At 46.5% G+C, this 27,835-nt stretch overlaps 1 protein-coding gene across 1 annotated transcript in view; it reads left to right on the forward strand.

Moving 5' to 3' along the window:
- LOC146789728 (tetratricopeptide repeat protein 21B-like) overlaps positions 1-27,835 on the forward strand; it is a 330,277-nt gene that overhangs the window by 137,139 nt on the left and 165,303 nt on the right. The window contains exons 14-16 of the mRNA XM_085631188.1: positions 9,384-9,494; positions 12,054-12,127; positions 18,763-19,835. Of these exons, the coding sequence (XP_085487314.1) occupies positions 9,384-9,494; positions 12,054-12,127; positions 18,763-19,835 (1,258 nt within the window). The remainder of the gene's footprint in view (positions 1-9,383; positions 9,495-12,053; positions 12,128-18,762; positions 19,836-27,835) is intronic.

The following is a 27,835-nucleotide window of genomic DNA, read 5'->3' on the forward strand; positions in this document are numbered from 1 at the left end:
ACTACGGACCAGTGGGTCCTTTGCCTAGTACAATTCGGACACACTCTAGAGTTTACCAGAAACCACCTACAACCCCTCCTCAAATCTCCGCCCACAGGCATCTCAAAGCACTTCAGAAGGAGGTCAGAAACATGCTTCAGAAAGGAGCAATAGAAAAGGTCCAATTATCCAGCAGGGGCACTGGTTTCTATTCCTGTTTCTTCATGGTCAGAAAGAAGTGAAAGCAGTGGAGACCGATTTTGGACCTCCGAAACCTAAATCTGTACTTAAGGAAACAATTGTTCCGAATGATAACATTGCAAGAGGTGCTGAAGCTCCTACATCAGAGATTTTATGACAACCTTAGACCTCCAGGATGCCTACTTCCACATTCCTATTTATCCAAAACACAGAAAATACCTGAGATTTGTGGTAGCCGGATGCCACTACCAATTCAGAGTCCTTCCCTTTGGCCTGAAGTCGGCTCCCAGGATTTTTACCAAGTGCTTGGCTCCAGTCGTAGCATTTCTCAGACAACTGCAACACCAAGTCTTTCCATCTCTGGACGACTGTCTGATCAAAGCTCCGTCCGAAGCAGCAGCAATAAAATCCACAAAAGTCTGCACTACTCTTTTCAAGAGATTGGGTCTTACGATCAATCTACAAAAATCCAATCAAATTCAGTTTAAAAAAATTGTCTTCCTAGGAGCTCATTTAGGGCCTCATGTAGGTAAATAAATTTTACCGGTTCTTAAATACCGAGCCGTACCGAATCGGTAAATTAGAATCGGTAAGTTATATGTAGGTAAAAATTCGGTAACAGTTACCGATTCGGTAACAGTCGGTAAATACGAATCGGAATTCACCGATTCGGTAAATACCGAGGTGATAATTACCGAATCGGAAAATACCGAGGTGGTATCTACCGAATCGGAAAATACCGAGGTGGTATCTACCGAATCGGAAAATACCGAATCGGTACGTACGGATTCGGTAAATAACATCACATGACTTGACGAAACAGCTAATCCTGTGCAACGACAGCCCACCCAACCAGGAACTGCCCACACCCAGGCAGGTGTACACAATTAGCCGAAGTGGCCACACCCAGGCAGGTGTACATAATTAGCCGACCCTGGAGAGGCTCGGAGTGCAGAGGAGAGGCAGGGAGCAGTTGCATGTGCGAGCGGGAAACGAACAGCATGTCCAGCCAGAGCACACAGAAAGACGGAGGGGAAAGGAGGAGGAAGCTCAAATTCAGCCCCAAGGAACTCCAGGTGCTGGTGGAGGAGGTGGTGAAGCAGCACCAGAAGCTGTTTGGGAGGCAATCCCTGCAAGTGCCTGAGGCCGAAAAGCGCAACATATGGCTGGCCATCCAGGCGCAGGTCAATGCTGTGGGAGTGACCCACAGGGAAATTGAGGTCCACAAAAAGCGCTGGTATGACCTGAGGATTGTGACCAAGAGGAAGATGGGCGACATCCAGAAGGAGGCCAGCCAGACCGGAGGTGGAACCAACAGGGCACCTGCCCTCACCGAACTGGAGGAGCTGGTGGCGGCCACACTCGAGCAAGAGAGCGTCGTGGGTCTTGGGGACGCCGACAGCTCTGCCAGAGCCGCAACACACCAAGGTAAGACGAAAGCACAGCAATGTAGCCGCCCCTACCCCTATCCCACATCCCCCATAGTGAAACGAGAATCACACTGCAGTCCACACGTGTCAGTGCAGACAGGCAATGCATTCCGGGAGATGTAGTCAGGGCAACACTAACCATGACGTAAATGTCACAGGGCAACAAGGCATGTCACGCACTCGAGGCACAAGGAGACAGAGGACAGATTGGAATGTGAAATGATTTATTGTGACGCTTGCAATGCAGCCCTTCGGGGACACTGAGCCAATGTTGTTTTTCTGTCCACAGATGTGACATCATGCAGTACAGGGCATGCTGCAGGGGAGACGGCACACCGGCCACAAAAATCACCGCTAGCCAGCACGAGTGCAGACCAGGGAGCAGGCCCACTTGCAGCCGCACCACCTACGCAGCCAGCCTCGCCGCACACAGAGCCAGCATCACCTCACCGAGAGCCAGCATCACCACCACCAGAGCCAGCATCGCCACTCATGTTCGATTCACCGGCCACATCTCCGCTTGCAGGTGTGAGAATGAGGAGGCGTCCAGCAGCCAGGCTACGAGCCTTAGACACCTCGTCAGACGACAGCATGGGCCCAGAAGACCGCACCGGGCCCCAGGAAGGGAGCCATCCCACTGTGCCCCACACCTCACAGGCAGCACAGACTGGAGCAAGAGGGCGCCGCAGGTCGCGTGTCCAGAGTCCACCAGCACCCACTGACGGCCATGGTGTCTTCTTGGGGCTCGAGGGCCAAATGTTGAAGCAACAGCGCCTGCAATCAAAGGCAGTAATGTCAGTCCAGAGGCACATGCGGGTGATGAGGACAAGCTTAGTCAACATGGACACAAACATTGGCGGCATGGCTGCGGGCATTCGGGACATGTCCCAGTCAATCCAGCAGTTGTGCAGCAAATTAGATGCTGACATCGAAGCACGGCGCCGGGAACGCCAGAGAAGGGACACTACCAGCAGGGCACTCAACCGTCTGGCAACTGCGACTTCCCTACTTTGCCGGCGCTCTGTGACGATGCAGGAGGGCCTAACACAGTGCTGCAGCGACCTGTCACGGGGGATGGTGCAGGTGACAAGTGCACTAGGGGTGCTATTGACAAGTCAGGCGTCGACAACTGCTGCAGGGGATGCTGCGGAGAGCATCGACACCAGCAGCAGCATCACACCCCCCGTCCCAGAAGCACGCAGGAGCAGCAGGCGGCTTGGGGTTGGCTCTAGTGAGGATGCACAGGCCGTGCAATCCACCACTGCAGCACGTATGCGCAAACATTGATGTGGCCCTGCTTATCCACTTGCCATTGGGTGACGTAACCCTGGACATACTCATTGTATAGATGGCATATTGCCAGATTGGCCTGTTCATGTGTTCATGGCGTGGTGCCACATTAAACTACGTCATGACTTCTCACGACTCGCTGTGTCCCCTCACTTACTCAGAAATAGTTGCATGTGATCTCTGCCCGTCTCTCTCTCCCATCGATTGCAGTTGGCACTCTAGCTGCGCTGCCCTCTGGCTGGCCTGACTCATCCTCGTTGTCCTCAAAATATGTTAGTTCCACATCTGTACCTTTTTTCGTGGCAAGGTTGTGCAGCATTGCACAAGTGGCAATTATCTTGCAGCAGGTGATGGGTTTGTACTGGCGTGCGCCTCCGCTCTTGTGGAGGCAGCGGAACCTGCTCTTCAGCAGTCCAAACGTGCGCTCCACCACATTGCGTGTAGATTTGTGGGCCACGTTGTATCGTCTCTCACTCTGGGTTGCTGGGTGTAGGTAGGGAGTGAGGATGAATGAACGGCATGCATATGCACTGTCGCCTGGATGAGTAAAAGGGAACCATCAGTTACATGCCTCTATACACTCTGATTTGCAGGTTTCAAGGGGCGTCACTGTTACTTACCCAGCAGGTATCCCTCTCCGAATTCTCCGGCTCTCAGTCGTGTGTAGATCCCACTATTCTGGAAGATGTAAGAGTCGTGGGTGCTCCCAGGAAACTTTGCAACAATATCTGTGATGATGTTCCCTGCATCACAGATCACCTGCACATTGATGGAGTGGGTGGACTTCCTGTTCCTGTAGATGTGCTCTGTGTCAGCTGGAGGACAGATTGGGATGTGTGTACCATCAATACAGCCGATGACATGGGGGAACTGTGCCATGTGATAAAAGTCTGTTTTTGTTTTCTGCAGTGCAGCCTGTGTGTTTGGGAAGCTGATGTAGTGGTGCATTCTCTGCATCATGGCATCCAGGAACTTCCTGAAGAAACGTGACAGGCAACTTTGGGATACCCCACCCACCGCAGCTATCACCACCTGATAACTGCCGGATGCCAACAGATGTAGGCTGCAGAGCACCTGCACATGTGGGGGTATGGCGTGCGCCCTTCTTATTGGCTGGTCCAGGAGTGGGTGTAGGTCCCTGATTAAGTCCATGATGGTTTCGGGGTGTAGCCTGTACCTCTCATGTATCTCTGCATCAGTCAGCTGGAATAGTGTGATGCGCTGTCTGTAGATTTGTTCCTCCCGTCGCCACACCCTCAGTCCTGCTGCCTGTAGACGTAGGCGCCTTGCAATGACGTACATGGCGGCCATGTTGTCCACGCTGTTGCATTTTGGGATTGCTTATGTGCATTGTTGATGGTTACCACCTGCTTTCCATCCGTGTTAATTACCGACTCTTATTTACCGATTTTCCTGGATTTCTTAATTACCGACTGCTCCTACATGTCATTTTAAATTTTTACCACTTCATATTTACCACTTCATATTTACCGATTCGTTAATAATGTATTCGGTAAATATGAATCGGTATTTTAGAATTCGGTAACTATGAATCGGTATTTACCGCCTCATATTTACCGAAAAGTGGTTTTTGGACTCCTACATCTCACTTGTCTGAATACCGGTCGGTAACGGCATATTTACCGAAAATCGGCCGTTACCGACCGGTATTTGGCTACCTACATGAGGCCCTTAGACACAGTCTCCTTAAAGGCAAGTCCTGCGGAAGAGCATAAACAGCGTCTTCTCAATTTGGCAAATTCCATCAAAAGAAAAGTCTCCTTCGGTCTGACTTTACAAATCCCTTTTGGGAATGATGTTGCTGTGCATACCACTAGTTATTTTCTGCCGTCTCAAGATGCTCCCAATTCAAGAAGAGCTGGACAAGCAGTGAGTCCAATCAAGAGGATCCTTCGACGACATCGTCCGCGTAACTCCACGCCTGGTAAAATCCCTAGGGTGGCGGATAGACAAGAACCATCTGTCAGTGGGGTTTCTCTTGCAACGAGTAGCTGCTCCACTAGTGGTTACGACGGATGCGTCCTTAGAGGAATGGGGAGCTTACCTCGAGGAACTCCAAGTACGTTGCAAGTGGAATCAAACTCAATCCCACATAAACGTGCTAGAACTGAAAGCTGTGCATCTAGCTTTACAGGCATTTCATCCCAGAATTCGCAACTCATCTTAGTCTGGACGGACAATACCACTACGATGCACTACGTCAACAAGCAAGGCGGCAGGAAGTCGCTCCATCTCTCCAGAGAGGCTCAGATTTTATGGAATCCGCTTGTAGGCAGAGCATGTTCTGGGACGTCAGAACACGATTGCTGACACTCCAAACAGGTTGACAACATTGTGTCCCGAATAGCCGATTCACTATCAAACGCTACAGGACATATTTTGGATCTGGGACAAGCCGGAATTGGACCGGTTTGCAACTCGCCAGAACCGCAAATGCGGGTACTATGAAAGTTGGCATCCCCAACAGGGGTCATGGGGGGAATGCCTTTTCAATTGAATGGTCCAACATCTTTGCCTATGCCTTTCCTCCCATTCCTCTTCTCCCAAGAGTTCTGATGCAGATAAGAACCGTACCATGCAAGTTGATACTCCTCGCTCCGGCGTGGCCATGCCAACAGTGGTGCACAGAACTGCTTCTTCTACCCACACCGCCGACTACCAGTATTTCCCAATCTTCTGACCATGAACCAGGGCCAGATACTTCACCCAGATCTCAAGAGCTTGCATTTGTCTGCATGCCTCCTGAATACAATGAATTCCAACACCTGAACATTTCTAGTGAGTGCAGAGATGTACTAGCCAGGGCGCGGGCGGATAGTACCAACAAGACTTGCCACCTCAAATGGAGGCGTTTCTGCATCTGGTGTCATCAAGAGAACATAAACCCACTGTCGTCTTCTTCTTAACAAATCTTACCTTACCTTTTACAGCTCGCGAGACGCGAGATCTGGCTTGGCTCATAGTTCGATAAAGGTTCATTTAGCGGCCATTTCCTAATATAGAAGATCACCTTCTTCTCCACCTCTCTGGTCCTGTAGAGTTATAAGAGAATTTCTCAAAGGACTTTTTCGAATGTTTCCTCCGGTAAGACCTTCACCTCCAACATGGCAATTGAACACTGTCCTCTCGCAGTTAATGAAACCCCTGTTCAAACCAATTCACCCAGCAGATATAAAGTTCCTGTCTTGGAAATTGGCTCTGCTCTTTGCCTTGACATCTGCTAGAAGGGTCAGTGAGATTCAGTCTTTGTAATAGAGGAACCCTTTTTGCAATTTAAAACGGATGGAGTTCTGCTACGCACAAATCCGAAGTTCATTCCCAAGGTTCCCTCTGATTTCCACCTGAAGGAACTTGTGGTACTTAAAATTTTCTTCCCAAATCCAACGACATCGGCAGAGAGGGCTCTGCAGTCAATGGATGTCAGGCGTTTGCTTGAAATTTTATCTACATACTACACAACCTTTCTGCATGACATCTCAATTGTTTGTTTCATACAGTGCAACAAGGAAAGGTTTTCCGCTCTCCAAACATAGTATATCTAGATGGATTGCGAGTGCCATAAAATGTTGTCATCACAAAGCAGGAATACCTCTATCCGCAAGAGTCTGAGCCCATTCCACAAGGGCGGTGTCGATGTCTGCAGCTTTATTTGCTGGAGTATCGCTTCCAGACATTTACAGGGCTGCAACGTGGAAGAATAGACACTTATTCACCCGACACTACTGCCTGGACTCAGCAATACTAAATGACACAGCCGTTGGTAAAGCAGTACTTCGTCATATGTTCCATTAAGGTGAGCCACCCCTGTCTACCCTCTTACCTCTTCTTCTGTATCACATTTCCACATGTTTTACCGTTTACCATGCTGCAGTTTGCAGGAGTTTTCTATTAATGATGTCTATTATTATCATCTAGTATAATATTTGATGAATACTTGAAAGTCTTACTGATATGTGTTTTGGTTAAGCTCTAAAGTCTATGGTAAATATGCTGCCAACTGCTTGCTATTCTGATTCAAGCATGTGAATCTATGAAAGTTCCAATACTGGAGTAAGAAACAAGTTACTTACATGTAACTATAGTTCTCGAGTATTGGAAGCTTTCATAGATTCACATGAGAGCCACCCTCTTCCCCAGGGCATAATTGGGTTAGCACTTGTGCTCGGAAATCTGAGGTGCTGACCTTCTCTCTGGAGAGTTCTAGAGGGTGACTGGATGCTGATTGGTTGAAGCAGAACTTTGCTTTTATTTTAATAATGATCATGATAGGTTAAATAACTGAGAGGCCTAGGCCTTTCTAGTCCATACCTATCAGTGTACTATTACTTCTACTTAGTCTATTACTACTATTTTTAAATACGGGGACTCCCATAATGATGACGAGTAATGATTCAAGCATGTGAATTTATGAAAGCTTCCAATACTGGAGAACTATAGTTACAGGTAAGTAACTTGTCTCTTCCTGCATGCAGATACTCCATCTCGCAGTGGTCTAGCATCCCTTGCGGGGTGTCCAACTCGAGACCAAGACTGGGTCCCACAGTGTCTCACTTCAGGTAAAGGTGTTGACTTTATCCTAGAGGGATTCTTGGCTTAACACCTACATACATGCTAGATACACTTAGGGACATCTAGTTAGGGAAGCATTGTAGGAGTACAAATTTTATTATCATGTATTTTATATACTTGCCTGTATTCGTGGTTATAGCTAGATGGTAGAAATCTACCATTCTTTTACATTTTTAGTGCTTCTAATCATTTATATCTGTTTCTGTCTAGTGGTTGTTCCAGCACACCTATTGTACAATAGAATGACGAATGTTCAATAAATGTTTTTTGAAAAACATCTATCTTTTATCCTGAGTTTCTCTCTGAGACAAAGTGAGCACAAGTGACTGAGCGAAAAGTATTGCACTGTTTCCATGGTCTTGAGGGATCAGGGTTGTCATGTTCCATAGTTGCCAAGAACTATTCTCTCCTTGGTAAGAGGAGTTTCTAGTGGCACTGTGAGCTAGCTGTTATACAGGCCAACATACCCGCAGTGTATGTTGTCTAAACGTGCAGATCCTATATAGGTTTTACAGGAACTACACAACAATATTTTGAAAAGTGTTGTCTGGAGGTTCTGAAGACATGCTGTGGTTCTATTGCTGAACAGATATAAAATCATGGTGTAGCAAATGTGTCTCGGAGGAGTTTGGAGAGATGATTGCATAGGATAAGGTATGCTTAGTATAAGGGGGGGGGGGGGGGTGATACTGTAAGGTTATGAAGGTTATTTCTCTTTTGGCAAAGGTTGACATAGAGCTGGCACCCTTGTTGAAAAAGTGCAAGGGTTAATCAAAGTATCTTCTGTTACCCAAGAAAAGGGGACAACTTCATTTAAGTTTGAAATCTCTTATTCAAATCAGAGAAATTCAAGATTCTAATAATTCAGCAGTCATTACAAGCACTGCAGGAGCAGAAGTGGCTAGTGTCTCTAGACTCACAGATGCTTACTTCCACATTACCATCTACCAACTGTTCAAACATTACTTTAGTATCGAGGAATGATCATGATCAATTTGCAGCTCTGCATTTTGGTCTGAAGTCAGCTCCTAGAGTTTTTACCAGAGTGATGACACTAGTGGTGTCTCATCTCCACCATCTGGAGTATTTTCTCTTTCTGCATGTGAATGACTCTCTCCTTAGGGCAATGTCACGTCCTCCACTCAAGGAAACTTTACGAAATACAATCCTTCTTTTGTGCTTCTTGGGTTTCAGACTGAATGTGAAAGTGTTGTGTTTGGTTCCACCTCATGTCCTCCCGTTCTTAGTGGTGGCATAGCAAGGGGGGGGGGCAGCCTGAGCTTTGGGGGCAGTGGTGGCACGCCCCAACCCACCCCCAACTCCCCCCTTGCTCTTAACTGTGCTGTTGCGGCACGGCTGATGCAGAGACCATCGCCAGACCCCCCCACCTCACCTGCAATCGTCGTGGGGCAGCAAAAGCCCTACTGTCACTGGTGGCAAAAGGTCTGGCTACGCCACTAGTTCTTAGGTGCAGTTCTGGATACCTTTCATTTAAATGTTTTTGCTCTACATGACAGGTGGTTGAATACATAGAACACGGTTGTGAAGTTCACAGCATCAGCACATCATACGGCAAGGGGACATCTGAGGCTATTGGGGCTGAAAACTTCCTGCATTAGTCTAGAATTCTGTGCGATATTAAATATGTGATAAAAAGCCGATGTCAGATCCACAATGATGCCTGGCTAGTATTCAAGTGAAGAGTCTCAAGGTGCTGAATTATCAACCAGTAACTTACATAACCTTCTGAACTTAATGACACGCTTTGGGCTTTTCAACTGTAGCAAAAACACTTCGTTGAAAGGGAACACAATCGCACGTTTTTTTAAATTAACATTAGAACATGACTGATTATATTGCAAGTTAATTCGATTTGGTTAATTGTCTTATTAGGTGATGCTGGAGTTAGCACGGCTGTACTTGATACGGGAAGACATGGAGTCTTGTAATGAACAATGTACAGTTCTCCTTCAGTATGACCAAAGCAAAGATGATGCTTCAATGGTAAGATGTGCAAGTCAAAATATTTTTAATAAAAAACAAAAAAATGTACCCCCTTGAGCCGCGGCCGCCTCCTTAACTCTTCCTTCGTTCCTGAAGATTCCGGACGCACACAGGCTCCCCAAAGCCAATCACAATGCTGCATTGCATCGTTGTGATTGGTCTGAGCGCTGTGGATCAGCGCTCAAACGGGGACTAGGGGTCTGGGCATGTTCTCCACCAGGCTGTGTAATGCAGCCTGGTGTGGAAAATGCAAAGTGCGCATGACTGTTTGGTCAGTCCAGGACAGCGGCCAAGCACTCATGGGCACTTGGTGTGTGCAAATACGTGAAACGTGCATTTTCTTTAATAAAATTTACAGGTGTCAAACACTCTTGTGCCATTACAATTTTGTAGTTATTTTCACCAGCTCCGCAGTGCAAAAAAGTTTGTGCTGACTAGCTAGTACAAACTAACGTTTTGCATTTGCTAGTGCACGTGTCATATTTGCACCTTTCAGTTGGTGTCGGTCAATGTTCCAGTGAACCCTGGGGGTCCGTGACTGCTTAGGAAAGTAGATAATAACAAATTAATAAAGTGTATATAAATAAAGAAGCCACATATAGAATTGGAAAATTTTAAACTTTCTAAGTATTTGAAATTGGAGACTAAAACTTAAGTCAATATCCTCAGATTGTGTCATGGGAGCAGTGCAAGTGCATCAAACAGGACATATTATGGCTCATGAGTGGCCTCAATTGAATTTAGAAAAGCTTCAACCTTCCCATTAATATTTAGATTTTTGTTAAAGATTTGTTTATGAATTAAATAAAATATTGAATCTTTTGTATCTTGTTTGGTGAATGCTTGTTTTTGCGTATTGTTTTGCAATTCAAATAATTGAAAATGCTGAGGTCGGAGTCCTTGGCTTCCAGTAATTATGCAGTGGGGTCCTCGGATTCCAATAATCATTCAGTGGCTGCTTTTCCGTCACAGGGTTCCTATTTTCCCACCTACCTCTATCTCCCTGTGATGATCAATCACAACAAACTACTTTATATTTAATGTAAATTGTATATGCTGTTGAGGGAACGTTATATATTGCCCTTTCTTATGGAGGCAAACATTTGCTACTGTAGATCGGCTTTCACTTATCTGCAAATTTTGCCCACCTTTAAGCTCTGTATTCTTTCTGCTTTATAACTTGAACGTGCCATAAAGCAGAGGACCACCAATTTTTATGTGATGTTTTATGGACCTTATTTGTCTGCATGATTTTTTACATCATTATTTATTATTAGATCACTGTATACTGATGTTTTATATAAGTCTTATGATTGCTTTTATACTTTTATGGTCTAACTAAACCGAATAAAGTTATTTGAATTGAACTGATTCAGTGGGGCTGCCGGGTTCCAGTAATGATTAAGTTGGGGTCCACAGAAGTCAAAAGGTTAAGAACCGCTGGTGTAGGTAATGGAGCAAGCTTCTTAGGACAGGTTTCTGGCATTTCAGCCGTCTTCAGCCAGGCTTGCTTGAATCCAGTGGCAAAGTGAGCAAGGGACTCACGTCTGAGCATACCCTGCAACTTATGGCGAACAAAGCAAAAACCAAAGGAAATGATGGACGGAGGCTTGTTTCCAGTCCAGGGAGGACATGTCTTGGCAGTTGGGGCTGGACTGTTCCCATGAGGCACAGGGTCAGACTGATTTGCATATGGCCATGTCTGAACTGGGGTGGCAGAGTGGGCGAAAGAACGGTGATGGATTAAACCCAGATCAGTTGACTGGGGGTGAGTGCTTGCAATGTTCAACACTCCGTCCATCATTCCCTTTGGTTTTGATATGAAAAATAGGTCAGCCCTACTCTGTTAGTGCTTGTTTTAAGAAAATCATATTTGAATCAGCCCACACAACATTCATATTTGGAACAGTTTGTCAGAGCGTATGAAGTTCTACCTGTTTACTGTAGAATTTGGAAAAACAAACCAGTCCATCTCTGTGATCACAACTAATGGGGAAGATGTTTGCACCATGGTCCAAATCAGGCTGTGCTGTCACTGCCCATGTGGGCTTTTGTGCACTGTCTGCAGACCCTGTGTGACACACCATTCGGAACAGAGCCACAAGCACCTACTGAAACTGCAGACGTCATGTCATTCTGGTATACAACTCTGCAACGTTGCACTTGCTGAGACATTTATGGTTCTCATAACAACTACCAAAGTCTAATGCGGCAACAGGTTCTAAATGAGAGGCCATCTTGGAACGGAAATGTCCCCAATGCATCGCCTCACCTTTGACATCATTGAAAAGATTATGGGTGCCACTGCCAGCATTCGTGGAATAAACAGCAATACTCTCTGCGCTCTTAGGGGGCCTGGTATTCAGTTTCTGAGGCCTTCGTATAACATTGTACCATCTGGTCAAGCAGGACAGTGGTCTAGATTTGAGGTCGTCTGTTCTATGCTGCACGCCAGAGTGAAGTTTGGAATGTAGGTGTACACCCTGTCAGTTACAGTATGGTCCTCTTGATGAAAAGACGATGCTTTTGGGTTAATAAATTGTCAAACTCGTCTGCCAGGCACAGCCCGTCTACATGCGTGGAGGAGCCAGTGGAGCAAAGGTCAGCCTGATAGATACTCTTCAGATGTTCAGGTCAGATAACTAGGCACTGTACATGCCCTAAATGTGCAGGCACCTGAGCTGAACTTTTCCGGACTGAAGATTTCACAGCCCTGTGGGCGTGACCTCCTCAGCCCGGCAAAGCGCGTAGTGGTCATCCCCATTATGACGAGAGGGGTGTGTCACAAATAGACTCCGACCTGGGTGCTTATTTTTTAGGACCTGAAGTGCCCAGGGCTGACTGTCCATCATTGACGCCTCATCACAGAGTGGGGTGGGATCAGCAGTCTCACCGACCCCATTCCACTCTGTGACTAGTAAGGGCCTGTCACCTTCCCTCGTTGGCTGACCCATAATAAAGTGGAGGCAACAATCCCAGTCCTCCAAGAATCACTAAGTTTTCCTTCCCGCCTCTGTTTTTTGTTCTTTTTGTTTTGTGTGTAGTTGTGTGCATGTATGAATTTGTCTTAGTGCGTGCATTCTGTGAATGGTGTGTATGTGCTTGTGAATGGTGGGTGTATGTATGTGCACTTATGAATGTATGGGTGTGAGTGAGAGTGCATGTAGATGGGTGTGCGAGTATGTATGTGTGTGTGCCGGTTTATGTATTTCGACTTCCCCATCTCCATAGCTACTTCTGCAAAGGTGACCTAGATAGTGTATCACACATTTCCGACGAAAATTTTAAAACTGAAACCAGTACACACCAGCAATTTAACGAAGTGTTGTAATATTTATGCACTATTGCATCTAATATTATATCATTTGCAAACCATTCTCATAGTTCAGTTTAACATATTACAAAAAAGCAAGTGAAGTGGGCGTAATTTCTCTTACTCAACCCCATTTTTTTACTCTGTTAATTGGGTATTATACTTTTGCAGCTACCTTAATCTTAAAAAGAACAGATGGATGGATGGAATGCTGAGCAAATCAAACATTCACCTCCAGTCACAGATTTGGGTTAAAACCCATCGTAATACACTGAAACCGGTCCCAGGATGCTTTTTTCTGGTCCAGGTAAGACCTGGCTTGGCAGTTTGGACTGGAATGTTCCCATGAGGAGCAGGGTCGAGACTGATTTGCATATGGCTGGGTCTAAACTGGGGTGGCATGGTGAGCAAAAGAACTATGGACTTAACCCACATTTTTTGACTGGGGATGAATATTTGGTTTGTTCCGCATTCCATCCATCATTTCTGTCATTTTCTTTCTCGCCCTAAGTGCACTGGAACTGCCCAGACGTGGGTTCCGGGCTCACTCTGCCGCTGGATTCATGCTAGCCTGGCTGATGAGGGGTGATACCCCGAAACTGGTCCCAGGATGCTAGTTTCTGGTCCAGAGAGAGGACCTGGCTTGGCAGTTCAGGCTTGACTGCTCCCATGAGGAGCAGGGTCAAGATCGATTTATATATGGCTGGGCCTAAACTGGAATGGCATGGTGAGCAAAATAATGATGGATGTAACCCAGATCTCTTGACTGGGGGTGAATGTTTGATTTGTTTCGCATTCCGGCCTTCATTTGTGTACCTTTTGATATGTTAATCTTGCTTTTGAGCATGACAAAAACTATTTTCGGTGCAGAGAAAAAAAGTTAAGTACAATTGCACTGTAAAACATTTTCACGTGCATAAATGTACACTGTGTGTATTTATACATGCAGAAATGCATTCAGATATGCGTTAAATGAAAAATTATTACGCTTTTCTAGGAGTAATCCTGTGACTGTTTTGACTACTCAGGCATACTCGTGCAAACCGTTGTAAATTTCAACAAGCATTTGCAATGCAATAGGTCTCGCATTTACGCAAGTTTAAGCTATTGGCATTGTAAATGACAATGGGTTTTATTTATGTTTTAAAAACGAAAACAAAAATGAAAGGCATTGTTATGTGCAACGTCAATAGCTCAAACTCGCGTAAATGCGAGACCTATTGCATTGCAACTACTTGTTATCCAAGTGAAGACTGCAGTCTCTGAGCGATTTCCAACTTTCAAGGACTCGGAGCTCAGAAAAAGCATGGCTCTGAGGACGAGGGGGGCTAAAGTGATGTCCCCTTTAAACGAGTGGCTGCGACCCTTTCTACCCAGACTCTGCGAGATTGGGTGTGGTGTGGCGTCCTGGTTTGTAGTGTTAGTTCGGGGGGGGGGGCTTTTTTGCTCTCCTTTGGGAGCAGGTAACTACAGACCCTCCTCACCCCCAGCTCCTCCTATTATCTTCCACTCTTTCATTAATAGGGTCTTTCACGTTCTTCTCTGTGACAGATGAGTGTGCACTGTACGTGTGGTGCAAGGTGAGTGGGCAGCTGTGTAATAATACAAAAACATAAATATATAAATCATGTCAGATCAAACGGAGGACGTTCATTTGGCGCTACAAAGACATACGTGGTGCTGGTCTGCAGCACTTTGAAATTAGAGGGTTAGAGCTGTGTGTTCACAATGTCACGGTTTGGCCTAGAGCGGTCAGGGGTGTGGTGTGTGCCTTATGTTTGGTTGTGTATATGGTCTAGAAGCCTTGTACCAGCAGAGATGGGCATTAATTACATAAGAGCAGTGGCACACAGGTGGGTAACATACACATGACCTGGTGACCCTGGAGGCATGAGTGGTGGGACATGGAGACACACCCACACATGCTCCAACAGTGACGCCAGCTGCATCATGTCACAGGGACCTTTCAAGATGTGTCGTAGATAGAAATGCACTTCCTAGTAACAGGAGGATGGGTCGGAAACATAAAAGCCAGGGATAAGTTGTTCCTGGAGTTGGGGTTGTGCAGCTGGACATGTGTGCTTGTGTACATGTGCGCTTGAGCCTATGTGCCTGACAGTGTGTCTCTGTGTGTTGTGTCCTTGTGCGTGTCTGTCCGTTTTCACGTTCATTTCTTCTGGGAAGGTCTGTGTGTCTCAGTTAGAAAAGGTTGAAGGGACATCGGTTTGTTTAAGTGTTTGAGTGAATCTGTGGGTGGGTGCGTGCGTGTGTGTTTGTTACTGTTTCCGTGTGAATCGGTGCCTGTGGGTGTTTATCATTTTCTGTGGGAGTGTTTTTGCAAAACATGTATGTTTGTGTGTGTGCTCGCACGTGCCTGCGTTTATGTGAGAGTGCGTGCTATTGTGTGCATGTGTCTATATGCATGCGAGTGTGTTTCTCTGTATGTCTGTGCACGCGTGTTTGCACCATTGTGTGCGTGTCCATGCGTATGTGTGTGTTGAGCTAAAAAAAAAACGGTTTCCAATCTCCATGTGTGATTTATTTAAAAATGGTGGAGTTTCGACTGGCTGCAGTGAACCCAGAGGCTTTCACATTTAGAGGAGAAAGGCTGACTCATAGGGTGCATATTTTAACAAAGTATTCGAAGGCCAGTGCAGTTTGCAAAAAGGCAGCGTGTTGCGTAATTTTACCACCTTCTATTTATAAATCCCCCAATACCTGCCAGAGCGCAAACACAACCCGGACCTCGCATCACGTATGCATCTTGTGTAATTGTTCACAAGACAATTCACAGAGATAACTGTCGACAGATTTGGAATAACAGTACATTTTTGTTCTTGAAAAAGTTAAAAAAAAAAAAGTTATTAATTCAGCACAAAGCTTCAAACACCACGGAGCCGAGGAATTCATGGCTGTCGCGCAGAAAATATTACAGCTGGAAACTTTAAAAAAAAGCCGGGCTGAGATGAAAAGTGCATTGTCCTGAATGTCGCAGCTTCGCTTTGTTTTTTTACTATAAACCGCAGGTAGCGGCATGCTGTAAACACGATACACACTAGAACAAGTGTTCCCCTGGAGTGTAAAATAAATATGTATACACTCTTCGCAAATATCCGGCCCGTTTGTCCAAATAAAGCCCGCTATTCTGGTGTATTTTGGGAAAAGGCAGTTTCCTGGACACAGTCTGCAGACGTCTCCCAACAATAGCCCCTTTGCTTTAAAAGACGACGACGACAGACGCAGGGATCCCGTAATGATGTTTGTATTTTTTTCCTTTTGACTTTTTCAGAAGCCCTCTCTGGGCCGGATTTTAAAAAGAAAGCAGCCGGGATTAAATCGGGGAACAAGGGGGCTGCGGCGAGGGATGCGGACAGATGCACCTACCCGGGGGCGGATAATTGCCGGTCTGATGTCTGTCTGGGGGGGGGGGGGGGGCTTTTCGAGGTGCCCACGCGAGCTCCCAAGATGAAAACGAGGCGGTTGTGTCACTTCATGGAGAGCTCTATGCCAGCCCCTGGGCACACCCAGCCGGACGGAGACAGGGGCATTTGAACAAACTCAAGGAGGGGCACTCGCCTTCACTACACCCCAAAATACACATTTGTGTGGCTTACGCTAGTGACCTGTTTCATCCGCTGCAGACAGGACATTCCCAAATCACTGAATTCACCTGTTTTTTTTACCCCGGAAATGCAAATATTACGTGTTACGCAAAGAGCTCAAGACAGTTGCACACGGTCTGCATCGCATACATCAGTGGTCGATTAAAAAATATGATTGAGCTCATGTGAACAAGTTTATTAAAAATACCGCTTGAAGCCGCTGCTCCTGCACGGTGACGTGTTTCCGGCTTCCCAATTAATGACTGCGAGGCGCAAAGGTCACGAAAGCGCAGGTTCGACTTCGAACCAAGAAACCAGTTTGAATAAAGTGAATGTCCTGAAGTCTACGCAGCATTCAGCCAGGACAGTCAGCAAGGCGCAGGGCAACATATAATCAAAACTATTTTTTTTAAAAAGAAGTTAGGCGCGATGCTGAACTCGCCCGGAGAAGATCTCAAAGTTGAACATAACTGTAACAAGCGCTCGCCATGATGTTTTTGTTTTGCCTTTTTCTGCCGTCCCACTTGGACGGCCTTGCCTGCTAAAAGGTTTCTTATCTTTATGGGGCCATGTGTTTGGCCCCATAAAGATAAGAAACCTTTTACTTCAGAAGGAAAGCAGGCGAGGCCGTCCAAGTGGGACGGCAGAAAAAGCAGAGCGAAAACGTCACCAACAGCTCTTTCCCAATGTCTGGCCGCCGTTTAGCATAAATGGTGACGCCGGCCAATGGGAAAGAGGGGCGGGGCGTAAAGCCCTTTACTAAAAAATCCCCAAAACGTTAAATCTCGCCATCGAGACTGCGCATGTGCTAAGCTAGCGAGACCTAAAAATGCCATAAATGCTTTGGCAACCGGCCCTTCAGATCAGATTTCCTAATCAACCCGCAGAGGTTAATTAACTTGGGGAGGGCTGAATATGCACTTCAAACTGGACATGACTCATTAGACAGCCCTATTGTCTTCCCGTATCTGTTTTGAATATATCTGAAGTCTCCTGATAGATAATCAGTTATTTGCTAGGTAAGCGCCGCGATACTGAGGCTGCTCATGTTAGAATTTATATGCTGTTACTAGCGCAAGTATAGCGCTTTTTTAAATGCGAAAATAATTAATTAATTTGCACCTTTTAAATTTTTTTTTCGAAGGGTCCCGTTTTTCTGGTGGGGTTTGAGTTAGGATACACCCACACTCTAATTGGAGATTGCACCGCTGTTGAGCGGGTCTTTAGCTGCTTTCTTGGGCTCTTGGGGCGGGAGCCATCTTGGGGGAGGAAGCGCCGCTTTGGGACGCCATTGTGGTTGACAGCCTAGTTGCTGCCTGGCCACCTTGCACGCTCGAGGCTACTTAAGCTGGAAAGCACAGGGCTTTTTCTTGCTAGGTAAGCGCCGCGATACTGAGGCTGCTCATGTTAGAATTTATATGCTGTTACTAGCGCAAGTATAGCGCTTTTTTAAATGCGAAAATAATTAATTAATTTGCACCTTTTAAAAATTTTTTTCGAAGGGTCCCGTTTTTCTGGTGGGGTTTGAGTTAGGATACACCCACACTCTAATTGGAGATTGCACCGCTGTTGAGCGGGTCTTTAGCTGCTTTCTTGGGCTCTTGGGGCGGGAGCCATCTTGGGGGAGGAAGCGCCGCTTTGGGACGCCATTGTGGTTGACAGCCTAGTTGCTGCCTGGCCACCTTGCACGCTCGAGGCTACTTAACCCTGCCACCATGCAGGCGCGCAGCGTATGCGCGCAGCGGGGGCGCGCCGGAGGCTCGCCAGAGGCAAGCCCATCTGTGCCCATCAGGGACCAGACGGGACCCGGGGCCACGACCCCTGGTTCTCGCTTGGTATACACCAGAGGTGAGTTGGAGTCTCTGAACACCTGCAATTTTGTTATTAGCCCAGATTGTGTTGATATTCTTGTGCGTGAGAGAATCTTGTCCGCCCCCACTCCCCAGCCGGGTCGTAAGGTCATGAGTCAGGCCCGCGGCCTACGCTTTGGCCTCCTTAACACACGCTCCCTGCAACGACATAATTTAGAGGTGTTTACTCTTCTTGAGGAAGGAGAACTAGATCTCCTGGGACTCACCGAGACATGGTTAGAGGATTCCTCTATGCCGGATCTCGTCGCCTCCCTACCATCCGACTTTTCGGCTTTTTTCTACAATAGATCTGGAGCCAAGAGGGGGGGAGGTGTTGCCCTCCTATACAACTCACGCCTATTGGCTGAAAGGGTCTTGACGGAAAATTTGGCAGGCGCAGAAGTGATGGGCGTTAAGTTGCAATCAGGGACGGATTGTCTGCTGATTCTGTTAGTCTATCGCCCTCCGTGGACCTCGACTGATTTCCCTGACTTGTTCATAAGACTGGCCCAGGATATTCGCTCAAGATATGACAAGGTAATGATAATGGGGGATTTTAACTACCATTGGGAGAAGGTCCCAAAAGATGGTCAGGCGTTACAGATCGACGAGGCGCTAACCTCACTAGATCTGGTTCAACAAGTACGAGGTCCAACACATGCTAAGGGACACACCCTAGACTTGGTGTGGACGACAGCTCCTGTCCAGGACATGGCTGCGGCTCTGCCATGCGCATGGTCTGACCATTACTTGGTGAGAGGCAAGGTTTTGGCGGACAGACTGAAAACAACAACCAAAGGAGGATGGAAGGCAGTTAGGAAGTGGAATAAGCTTGATGGGGATAAAATGATAACTTTACTTCGCACCAACCCCCCTGCCAACAATTGCCCCCTCAACCCAGAGGCCCTCTGTGGGGCACTCTTGGACAAACTTCAGAATGTCATAGACAAAGTTGCACCAATCTGTAGGGTGAACCGTACGGATAGGAAACGAGGGGCCCCGTGGTATAATGACCTACTCAGAGCTCAGAAACGTGGGCTACGCAAACTGGAAAGAACCTGGTGGAAAAACTACAGCCCGGACTCTCGTAGTAACTATCTACGGGCTCTCGCTGATTACAAGCAAGCGATTATAGCCAGGAAGTCCGAGTTCTACGAGGAGAGGATTTCTACGGCCACGAACCCTCAGAAAGAAGTCTTCCGAGTCCTCATGGAGCTCAGGAAGAACAAGGAACAGCCCCCGGACTTTAGTCAGGAGGACTGTCAGAAGTTCCAGGATTTCTTCACCAACAAAGTTATTGATTTGGTCACTGAAATTACGGCAACCCCGCAAATTGACTGTCCACCGGTGGATATCCCAGCCATACCGCCAATTACAATCCCGCTCTTTAATCTACCCTTGATTACAAAGGAGAGCTTAGTTTCCCTCACGGGACGGGTCAAGTCCGGCTCTAGGGCGGATCCATGCCCACCTGAAGTCTTCAAACTCGCACTCCCGGGCATTGAGGACGACGTGCTGAGTCTCTTGAACCTCTCTCTACAAACTGGTCAAGTGCCATCTGCCTTCAAGGAAGCCCGTCTGATTCCCTTGCTAAAAAAACCGGGGGCAGACGCAAAATGCCTGAAGAACTTCAGACCAATTTCCCAGTTACCATTCCTGGCGAAGGTCCTGGAGCAGCATGTCCTTATCACCCTTTCAGAACATCTGGAAAGCAACACGCTGCTAGAGCCGAATCAAGCAGGCTTCCGTGCGAATCACAGCACGGAGCTGGTTATGTTGTCAATCGTAGACGAACTTAGGAACAGAGCGGACAAGAAAATCCCGGGGGCCCTGGTGCTGTTGGACCTCTCCGCGGCATTTGATACCGTGTGTCATGAACAACTACTGTCGCGGATGAGGGACTTCGGCATTCAGGGCATAGCACTGGCATGGTTCACATCCTTCCTTCAAGGGAGGGTGCAGAAAGTGCAATTAGGTGACATGCTCTCTACCGCAACCTCGATCACTTGCGGAGTCCCACAAGGGTCCGCTCTGTCACCCCTATTGTTCAACGTATACCTACAGCCTTTGATTCGAATGCTTAATCAAATGGACTGTCAGGTATATAACTACGCAGACGACACCCAGATTATCATCCAGCTGGAGGATAGCCAGAATGCTTTTACCAGATTGCAAAATATCCTGAGAAGTACAGCTAACTGGATGTCCGGCAACTCCCTAAAAATCAATCCGGACAAAACCGAGGTGTTGCCGATTACCATCGCTGGCAACCCTTGGTGTGACCGTTTCTGGCCTGGGGAGTTGGGCACGCCTCCAGAACCGGCTGAGGTGGTTAAGAGCCTGGGCATCCAGGTGGACAGCAAGCTGTCCATGAAAAAGCAAGTCACAGCTGTGGTGGGCTGTTGCGTCGGCCTCCTTCGCCAACTCAGGAAAGTTTCCCCGCTGCTCTCTTTTTCCACCCTAAGGAGCGCGGTCTCTGCAATGATTTTGGCTAGGCTGGACTATGGCAATTCATTGTATATAGGCCTCCCACAGGGCCTTTTAAACAGAATGCAGACGGTCATGAACGATGCTGCCAGGCTCATTTTTAAGAATCCGAGGAGTACCCAGGCATCCCCCCTCCTGCGGGAACTCCATTGGTTGCCAGTCAGGCAGAGGCTAATGTTCAAGGGGCTCTGCATTGTACACAAAGCGCTTCATGGCAGAGCACCCACCTATCTGAAATCTCGCCTGTCCCTTTACAAACCAGGGAGGGTGCTTAGATCTGCTGATTCCATATATCTGGTTCAGCCACGCTGTAGACTGACCACTGTGGGTGGGCGTGCTTTCTCACATACTTTGCCAGCTATGTGGAATAAACTACCGCTGAAACTCCGCAATGAAAAGAAACTAATGCCCTTCCGCAAGCAATTAAAAACTGTGCTTTTCCAGCAAGCGTGGGGTGGCCGCTAAATTTTGAATTTGATGCATCTTTTTATTGTGTAGCTGATCCTAACAAAGCGCTTAGAGACCCCTGGGTTATAGTGCGCTATACAAGTCACAAGAAATAAATAAATAAATAAATAAATAAATAAATAAATTTGTTGACTCTTAAATAGAGTTTTGATATTCCTATCCAGCTTATCCGAAAAAGTAATTTTCTCCAAAATACAATTCCCAAAGAACAGAACTTTTAGGCATCAACGATTGTTAAAGATTGTGGCTCACCCTCTCTAAGAACTATGCAAAGTTCTATTGGAAGGTCAGTCACATGATCATGTACTTCCGGGACTGAATAAACCCATGCTGCTCCTCATAATAAACCTGGGGGACTAGTTTCGTTAGTCTTTTACAGCATATATTTTATAGTCCTGTGGATTGGCCTGTACCACCCTCACTGTCTTTAAACAGCGTATACAATTTAGGTGCTTTTTTAAAGTATCATTTCCTGACCATCTCATTCACTCACTCTTCCATCCTTTCGAGATGCTATAGCTCCCTTAATCTCCTTCGAACTAGTTGTCTTCATGGCCAGACATTAACTGATGCAGCCCTTAAGGGTTTTAAATTCAATCTTCTCTAGGCAGGCTCCTCAGTGATCCACACCCCTCTTTTCTTGATCTCAACGTGAGCTCTGTGACAATCTCTAAAAGCCTTTCATTTTTAAGTTTGTTGTTTTAAACGCAAAATTTCCTTTTGAATCTTTTACTCGCCCGATTTGATTACTTGTGTTAACTGTGCAGTTTAGTAGTGCTACAGATTTACCAGTTTTGTTATTGTGGTTCTCTCCTATCATTCTGTGTGGTGTACTTGGGACTCTTGCCCAGCCCAATAAATCTATTCGAGCTTTAATTCTCTTGTCATGGGAAGACTTTGCTTGCACTCCGCCCCTCGACTACAGTGTACATCATCTAGCAGCTCTTTTTCGAGGCTCTTAATTTCTGAGATCTGATCTTCTTTCATGGTTCACCTGTCCTTCACGTCCACTATGATGTACCTTGCAAAATGTCCTCTCATTATGGCTTTAACACATCTTATACCGCCAAAATGTTTGCAGATCTCTCATTATACTTTCTTCAGTTTTGAGAAATTATAAGCATCCGTTTTTGTTGAAAACTTTCTTTTGAACGACCACCTCATGGGGGTGCTGCTTTTTAGTGATAAATCTGTGAGTTGTGCCTATATGTAAGAGCGGGCCGCCCTTTACAAGGTCGGCGTGGTAGTTGTTTCAGCACGCAGGGAATAAAAAGCATGAAGGTGCGACGGCGCAGCTGGCGCGCCCCCGGCACGCTAAAGGCAAGGCAGTCTGTGCCGGTCATTGCCGGAATGGGCCATCCGCCAGGACGCCTGCCAGTTTTCCCTGCCAGATTACACTAGGGAACAGCTGCTGGCCTACAATAATGGTAAGTGCTGTAACTCCCCTACTTGGGTTGGGAAAAGGGACTACCTCCCATTTCAGTGCAATTCCTGCAACTTTTCATTAACGGTCAGGGAGACTACAAGCACTCTCACTATCACACCCGCTCTCAGTCCTCCCAAGAGGGACAATCATTTATTAGACGCAGTCACTAGAGAGACTTTTTCATCGGCCCCCTCGTTTAATCCCTCAAAAGGGGAAAATAACCCCCACAAGCCTGTTGGGAACTCGCTAAATGCCAAATCGAATGCAGATAAAGCTGAGGTCATGGAGTTTGGAAAAGGGCCACCCATCTGGAACCAATTATGGTGGCCAGTAGAAGCAGGTCACTGTCCTGACCAGTCGGTAAAAGCTAGGAACGTAGATTTCATGTTCGATGACCAACTAAACTGTGCAGGTCAGATCAATCTTTTGACATCCTCCTGCTTCTTTTTTACTAAAGACCCTGTGCAAAACTTTCTATTATTACCCTGGATCTCAGGAAAACAGTAGTAGTTATATTAATTCTTTCAAGAATTGACTACTGCAATGCGCTTTTCTTGGGCATTGACAAATGCCAATTAGTAAAACTTCAATCTTTACAGAATGCCGCAGCGTGAGTGCTGCTCAACATTCCCAAATATCATCCTATTTCCAACAGCATTAGGGAGCTTCATTGGCTTCCTGTTAAGAAGCGCATCAAATTCAAGGTTCTATGCTTTGTGCATAAAGCATTGTGTGGTTGGGGGGTGGGGGGTTGAAGTCTTTCCTATCGGGCTGCTAAGCTCTGGAATGAACTTCCGGTCACCACTAGGTTACAACCTATTAGACCCCTGTTTAGGAAAATGCTTGAGCCATGGCTATTCCCCTCATAGGGCAATGAAGCATTGTCCTACCCAACACCGTACATGTTACTTGTTACATTCAGCGCCAATACACCTCGGCATTCGTCCGCTCTATAAATGTTTTACTTACTTTACTTACTGTTTGTTACACCTTAGCACAGTCAGACAACAACCCATTGTCTTTATTCCTGATTACTCACATCTATGCTATACTAACTAAAAAAGGGTCTGTTTCAGAAAAATGGCCATGGTAAGTATATTACCGAAGACCTGATGTTGCAATTGCTAAATATCCAATACAGCAGACTCTCTCGACACATTTTCTTCATGCATATTTCCCATTTAGCACATAATGCGGATTCTCTTCCTATTTGTTTGTCCACCTGATGCTCAAGCATGATATACAAATCCCCTCCCTCTATTATGGTTTTATAAGCTTGTCGCTAAAGTAATCGTAGGACAATAATTATCTAGGCTAGCAGCTTTGACCCTGACAACTGTAAGCTGTCTTTTATTTGATTGCTGATTTGGGCCACTCTCTACACCTTTCACGAACTTTGGTGATCAGGAGCCACCGGTTCCAGTGATTGCAGTTTGAGAGTACTCTGGCTTCACTTTTTTTAATCGTAATAATAAATTGTTCCATCCTGCCAATAGCCATGTTCGATCTCCGTTGGCGACTTGCGTCTCTTGCAATATCATATTAGTCTTTAAATTCCTTAAAGTCCGAAAGACTCAGTGTTGTTTTTTTCCCCATACCACTTTAGGCCTTTTATGTGGCAGTTTATAATTTTAACCTACCATAAGTCAAAAAGAACCTAACCAGAAAAATCTGAGTGCAGTGAAAAAAAGCAATCCTGTGGATGGGGATAACTTTGAGTTGCTTAAATTCTAAATCGTGTTGCCAAAGAGAATACGTCTGGCCTTGGCAAACTGCTACAATGGTTATTTTTGTTATTATATTTTATTGCAATCTTGTGTCATAAATATAAATAGAAAAAAAGGAAACCTGCAGTCACCTAAATGTGGCCTTCATATGCTTGAAATTAAAAAATTATTTACATTTTTTTTCACTAATGTGGCTGTCTTACTAGTGATGTTTTCTTTAAAAAAAAAGAACCATTTCAGTTGCGTCTTAAATGTCATTATCATATGTCAACTAAACAACAATAAGCCATTGTAGGAGGCTGGCTTAGTATATGGTGCTCACTTATGTAAGTGTAACACCATGCACAAATCAACACAGACCGCCCTTATGGTGGTTTTAATGTTCTTAGACAAACTTAGAAAGCTCTCTAAGTGGTAGCTGTGGAGAGCAGCCTTCAGGCTTAGCCCAGCAGGAGTGTAAAGCAGCTTGTTTTACCAGAAATTAATCTTATGGTGTAGGTTAAGTGAAAAAGAACCACACAGTGTAGTTTTAAACCTATGTATTTATTATAAACACTCACTAACACTCCTACCTGGATTTATAATCACAATGCACACAATACTTGTATAATAGAACATGTAAGTAGCACAAATACACAGTGGTCTCCAGGGGGAGACCAAACCATATACTAAAATAGTGGAATGTGAACCACGACTTAAGTCGAGACTGGACCCAGAAGATGTTGAAGAGCTGGGGACCCAAAGAACCACCCAAGATAAGTACCCAGGAACCCCACAATGGCTGTGTGCAGCATGGGAACACGACTGTATGCTCAATACAAGACAATGGGTGAGTCGCGGTTGCAGTTTTAAAGATGGACCCTTCCCAGAAGACCCCGAAGAAACCCAGCGAAAGATGGAAGGTTAGAGAGTCACCCCATCCGTGGATACCCAAGGAACCAGGATACCTACACCAGGGAAGATCGGCTCATAGGTGTGAAATGACGTCGGAAACCGCTGTAGACCAGAATGGAGGACTTCAGTGAAGATGACACTGGCAAAGAAGGTGAAAAAGTCCGGTGGAACCCAAAGGTGGATTCATAATGAGCGTACCTGCAAGCAGAGGGGACAGACTCTGCCACTCAGGAGTGACCAAGAGGCACGGAAGACAAATGCCCACCGATGTCGGAGCTGCAGGTGAGTTGACAGTGCCCTTGAAGTTGCAGCTGTGCGGACCAGGCGACGCTGTGGAAGACCAGAAGCTATTCACGAGCTGTGCCACGTCTGATGTCAAGAGCCAGTGGGTCAGTGCTCGACAGGGCCACCAACAACCCTTGTCAACGACAACCAACATAGTATTCGAAGAAGGTGCAGTGTTGGGACCATCAAGGTCCAAGTGACTCACCACAAGCAGGTAAGTCAGAGCAGGCCCTAGCAAGCAGGGGAACCCACTGGAGCCAAAGAAGACCCTTAAGAGGACCCGCAGACCGAAGGCACAGGAGTCGCACGAGGATCTTGAGCAGCTCACCAAAGGATGAAGGCCCACGGTGCGGAGGATGCAGTGCAGGCAAAGATCTTGGTTGCAGGAGATGCTTGAGGCTGGAGCTTCTTGGAGCCCGAAGATCTCTGGTGGAGAGTCAACAAGCCTTGGCAACGGCAAGTTGATGCTGTGCACAGGGGTACTGCTCCAGCTGTTCCTACGAGGTATACTTCCTTCAAACTTGCTGTGAAGACAGTGCAGGCCTTGAGGGAGTTGCAGAACCACCACTTGTGTTGCTGAACATTTCGGAAGTCTGTATAAGCTGAGGTACAGCAGATCGGTCAGCTTCGTTGCAGTGTCTTCAGATGTAGAGAAGTGACTCCTTCACTTCAAGGGAGATTCCTTCAGGGTTCTTGGATGTTCACAGGCCTGTAGAAGAACCTTTATGGAGCACAGGCACAGATGATGCAGAAGACTGGCAGGACGACGAGACTAGGGGCAGCAGGAATCTTCCCAGGAGCAGTCTCTGTTCCCAAAGCGAAGTCCAAAGTGCCCAGACGGTTGAAGATTAAGGGGTTTCAGATCTGAATCTTGTCCCATGACAAATCTAAGGAACTATCCACAGGTAAGCCCTTAAGTACCCTAAGGAAAGGGTTGGGACAATTCAGGGGACCCTCCCACATGAGGGGCTGGACAGTGTGGCGGATACTCCCATGTCCTTTCTCCAGTTTTGTGCCAGAGCAGGAGCCAACGGCCCCCTGAACTGGTTTCAACAGGAGTATGCAAGGAGGGCACCAAATGTGCCCTTCAACGCAGTCTAGTGGTGTTGGCAAGCGCCCCCACCCTGTCCCAATATACTAAGTCCGACCTGGGAGGTGGTCACACCTTTCCGTGACAGGAAACCTATTGTCCTGCGTTCCCCTGGTCGAGCTTGGCTGAGCAGCAAGAGGGCAGAATCGTGTCTCTGGTCGGCAGCAGCCATAGTTTGCTGTCCATGTCTAGAAAACTGGTACCGGGAGCACTGAGGGCCTCCTGGAGGAGCTTTACAGTGCATGAAATCGTGTTGGGGTATGATTCTAAAATCTTTGACAACAAACATGATGGGGTTCGTTACAGCCAGTTTAGAGTTAGCAATCGCGTAATGACGCATGGCCGCTCTTTATATCGTAATGGCTGATGCACTTTCAACCCGGGAGAAAGGACTCTGTGGATTGTAGGGGTGTCCTGCTTATGCAGGGGCACCCTCACACTTATACCCGAGCACTCTGCCTTCAGGATTGAAAGGCCTGTCGTAGGGTTGACTTATAGGTTTTAAGTGCAGTGACTTCAGATATAAGGAATCTTATATCTGTCGTAAGTGGTGCGAGCACTAGCGTACACTGGCTGCAATAGCAGGTCTGTAGTCATAATTTGAGTGGTCTCCCATGGCTGGCATAATACATGCTTCAGCCCATGGGGGACTCCTGGTGTAGTTATGACCTGGGTACATTAGTACCATATGCTAGGGACTTACAAGGGTACATAAGCAGGCAATCTGGAGTGTACCTAAGTACTCACCATGTCTAGGGAAGAAGCACAGAGACTGGGGTCCTGATTAGCAGGATCCCAGTCAGACTAATCAGAAAAATATAGCAACACCATGCAAGAAGTAGGGGTAACCGAGCAGAAAGATCCTACCTTCCTACAGTTATACATAAGCAAGCACTCAAATTGCCCATAGCTACAATGTTACAATTTCATTAAAACAATCTCGAATGAGATGTGACTAAAGCAAGTAAAGGAAAACTTGATAATCCTCGCTGGCCCCACGAATGTGATAGGAATGATGCTGAGAGGGATAACTAAAGCTTGTGTAATTCAGAAGAAACAATTTTGTGAAAATGAAGGAGAAAGCTGACCGTTAACAGCTGGCTGTAGAGAATGAGGCTGGGAGATTGCCAGGAATTGAGCATTTTTTATGAGATGTTTTCCTCTTTTATGTGGTTATTGCAAGACGTTTAAATAGGTGC

This window comes from Triturus cristatus, chromosome 10 (assembly GCF_964204655.1).
Source record: "Triturus cristatus chromosome 10, aTriCri1.1, whole genome shotgun sequence".
Taxonomy (NCBI): Eukaryota; Metazoa; Chordata; class Amphibia; order Caudata; family Salamandridae; genus Triturus; species Triturus cristatus.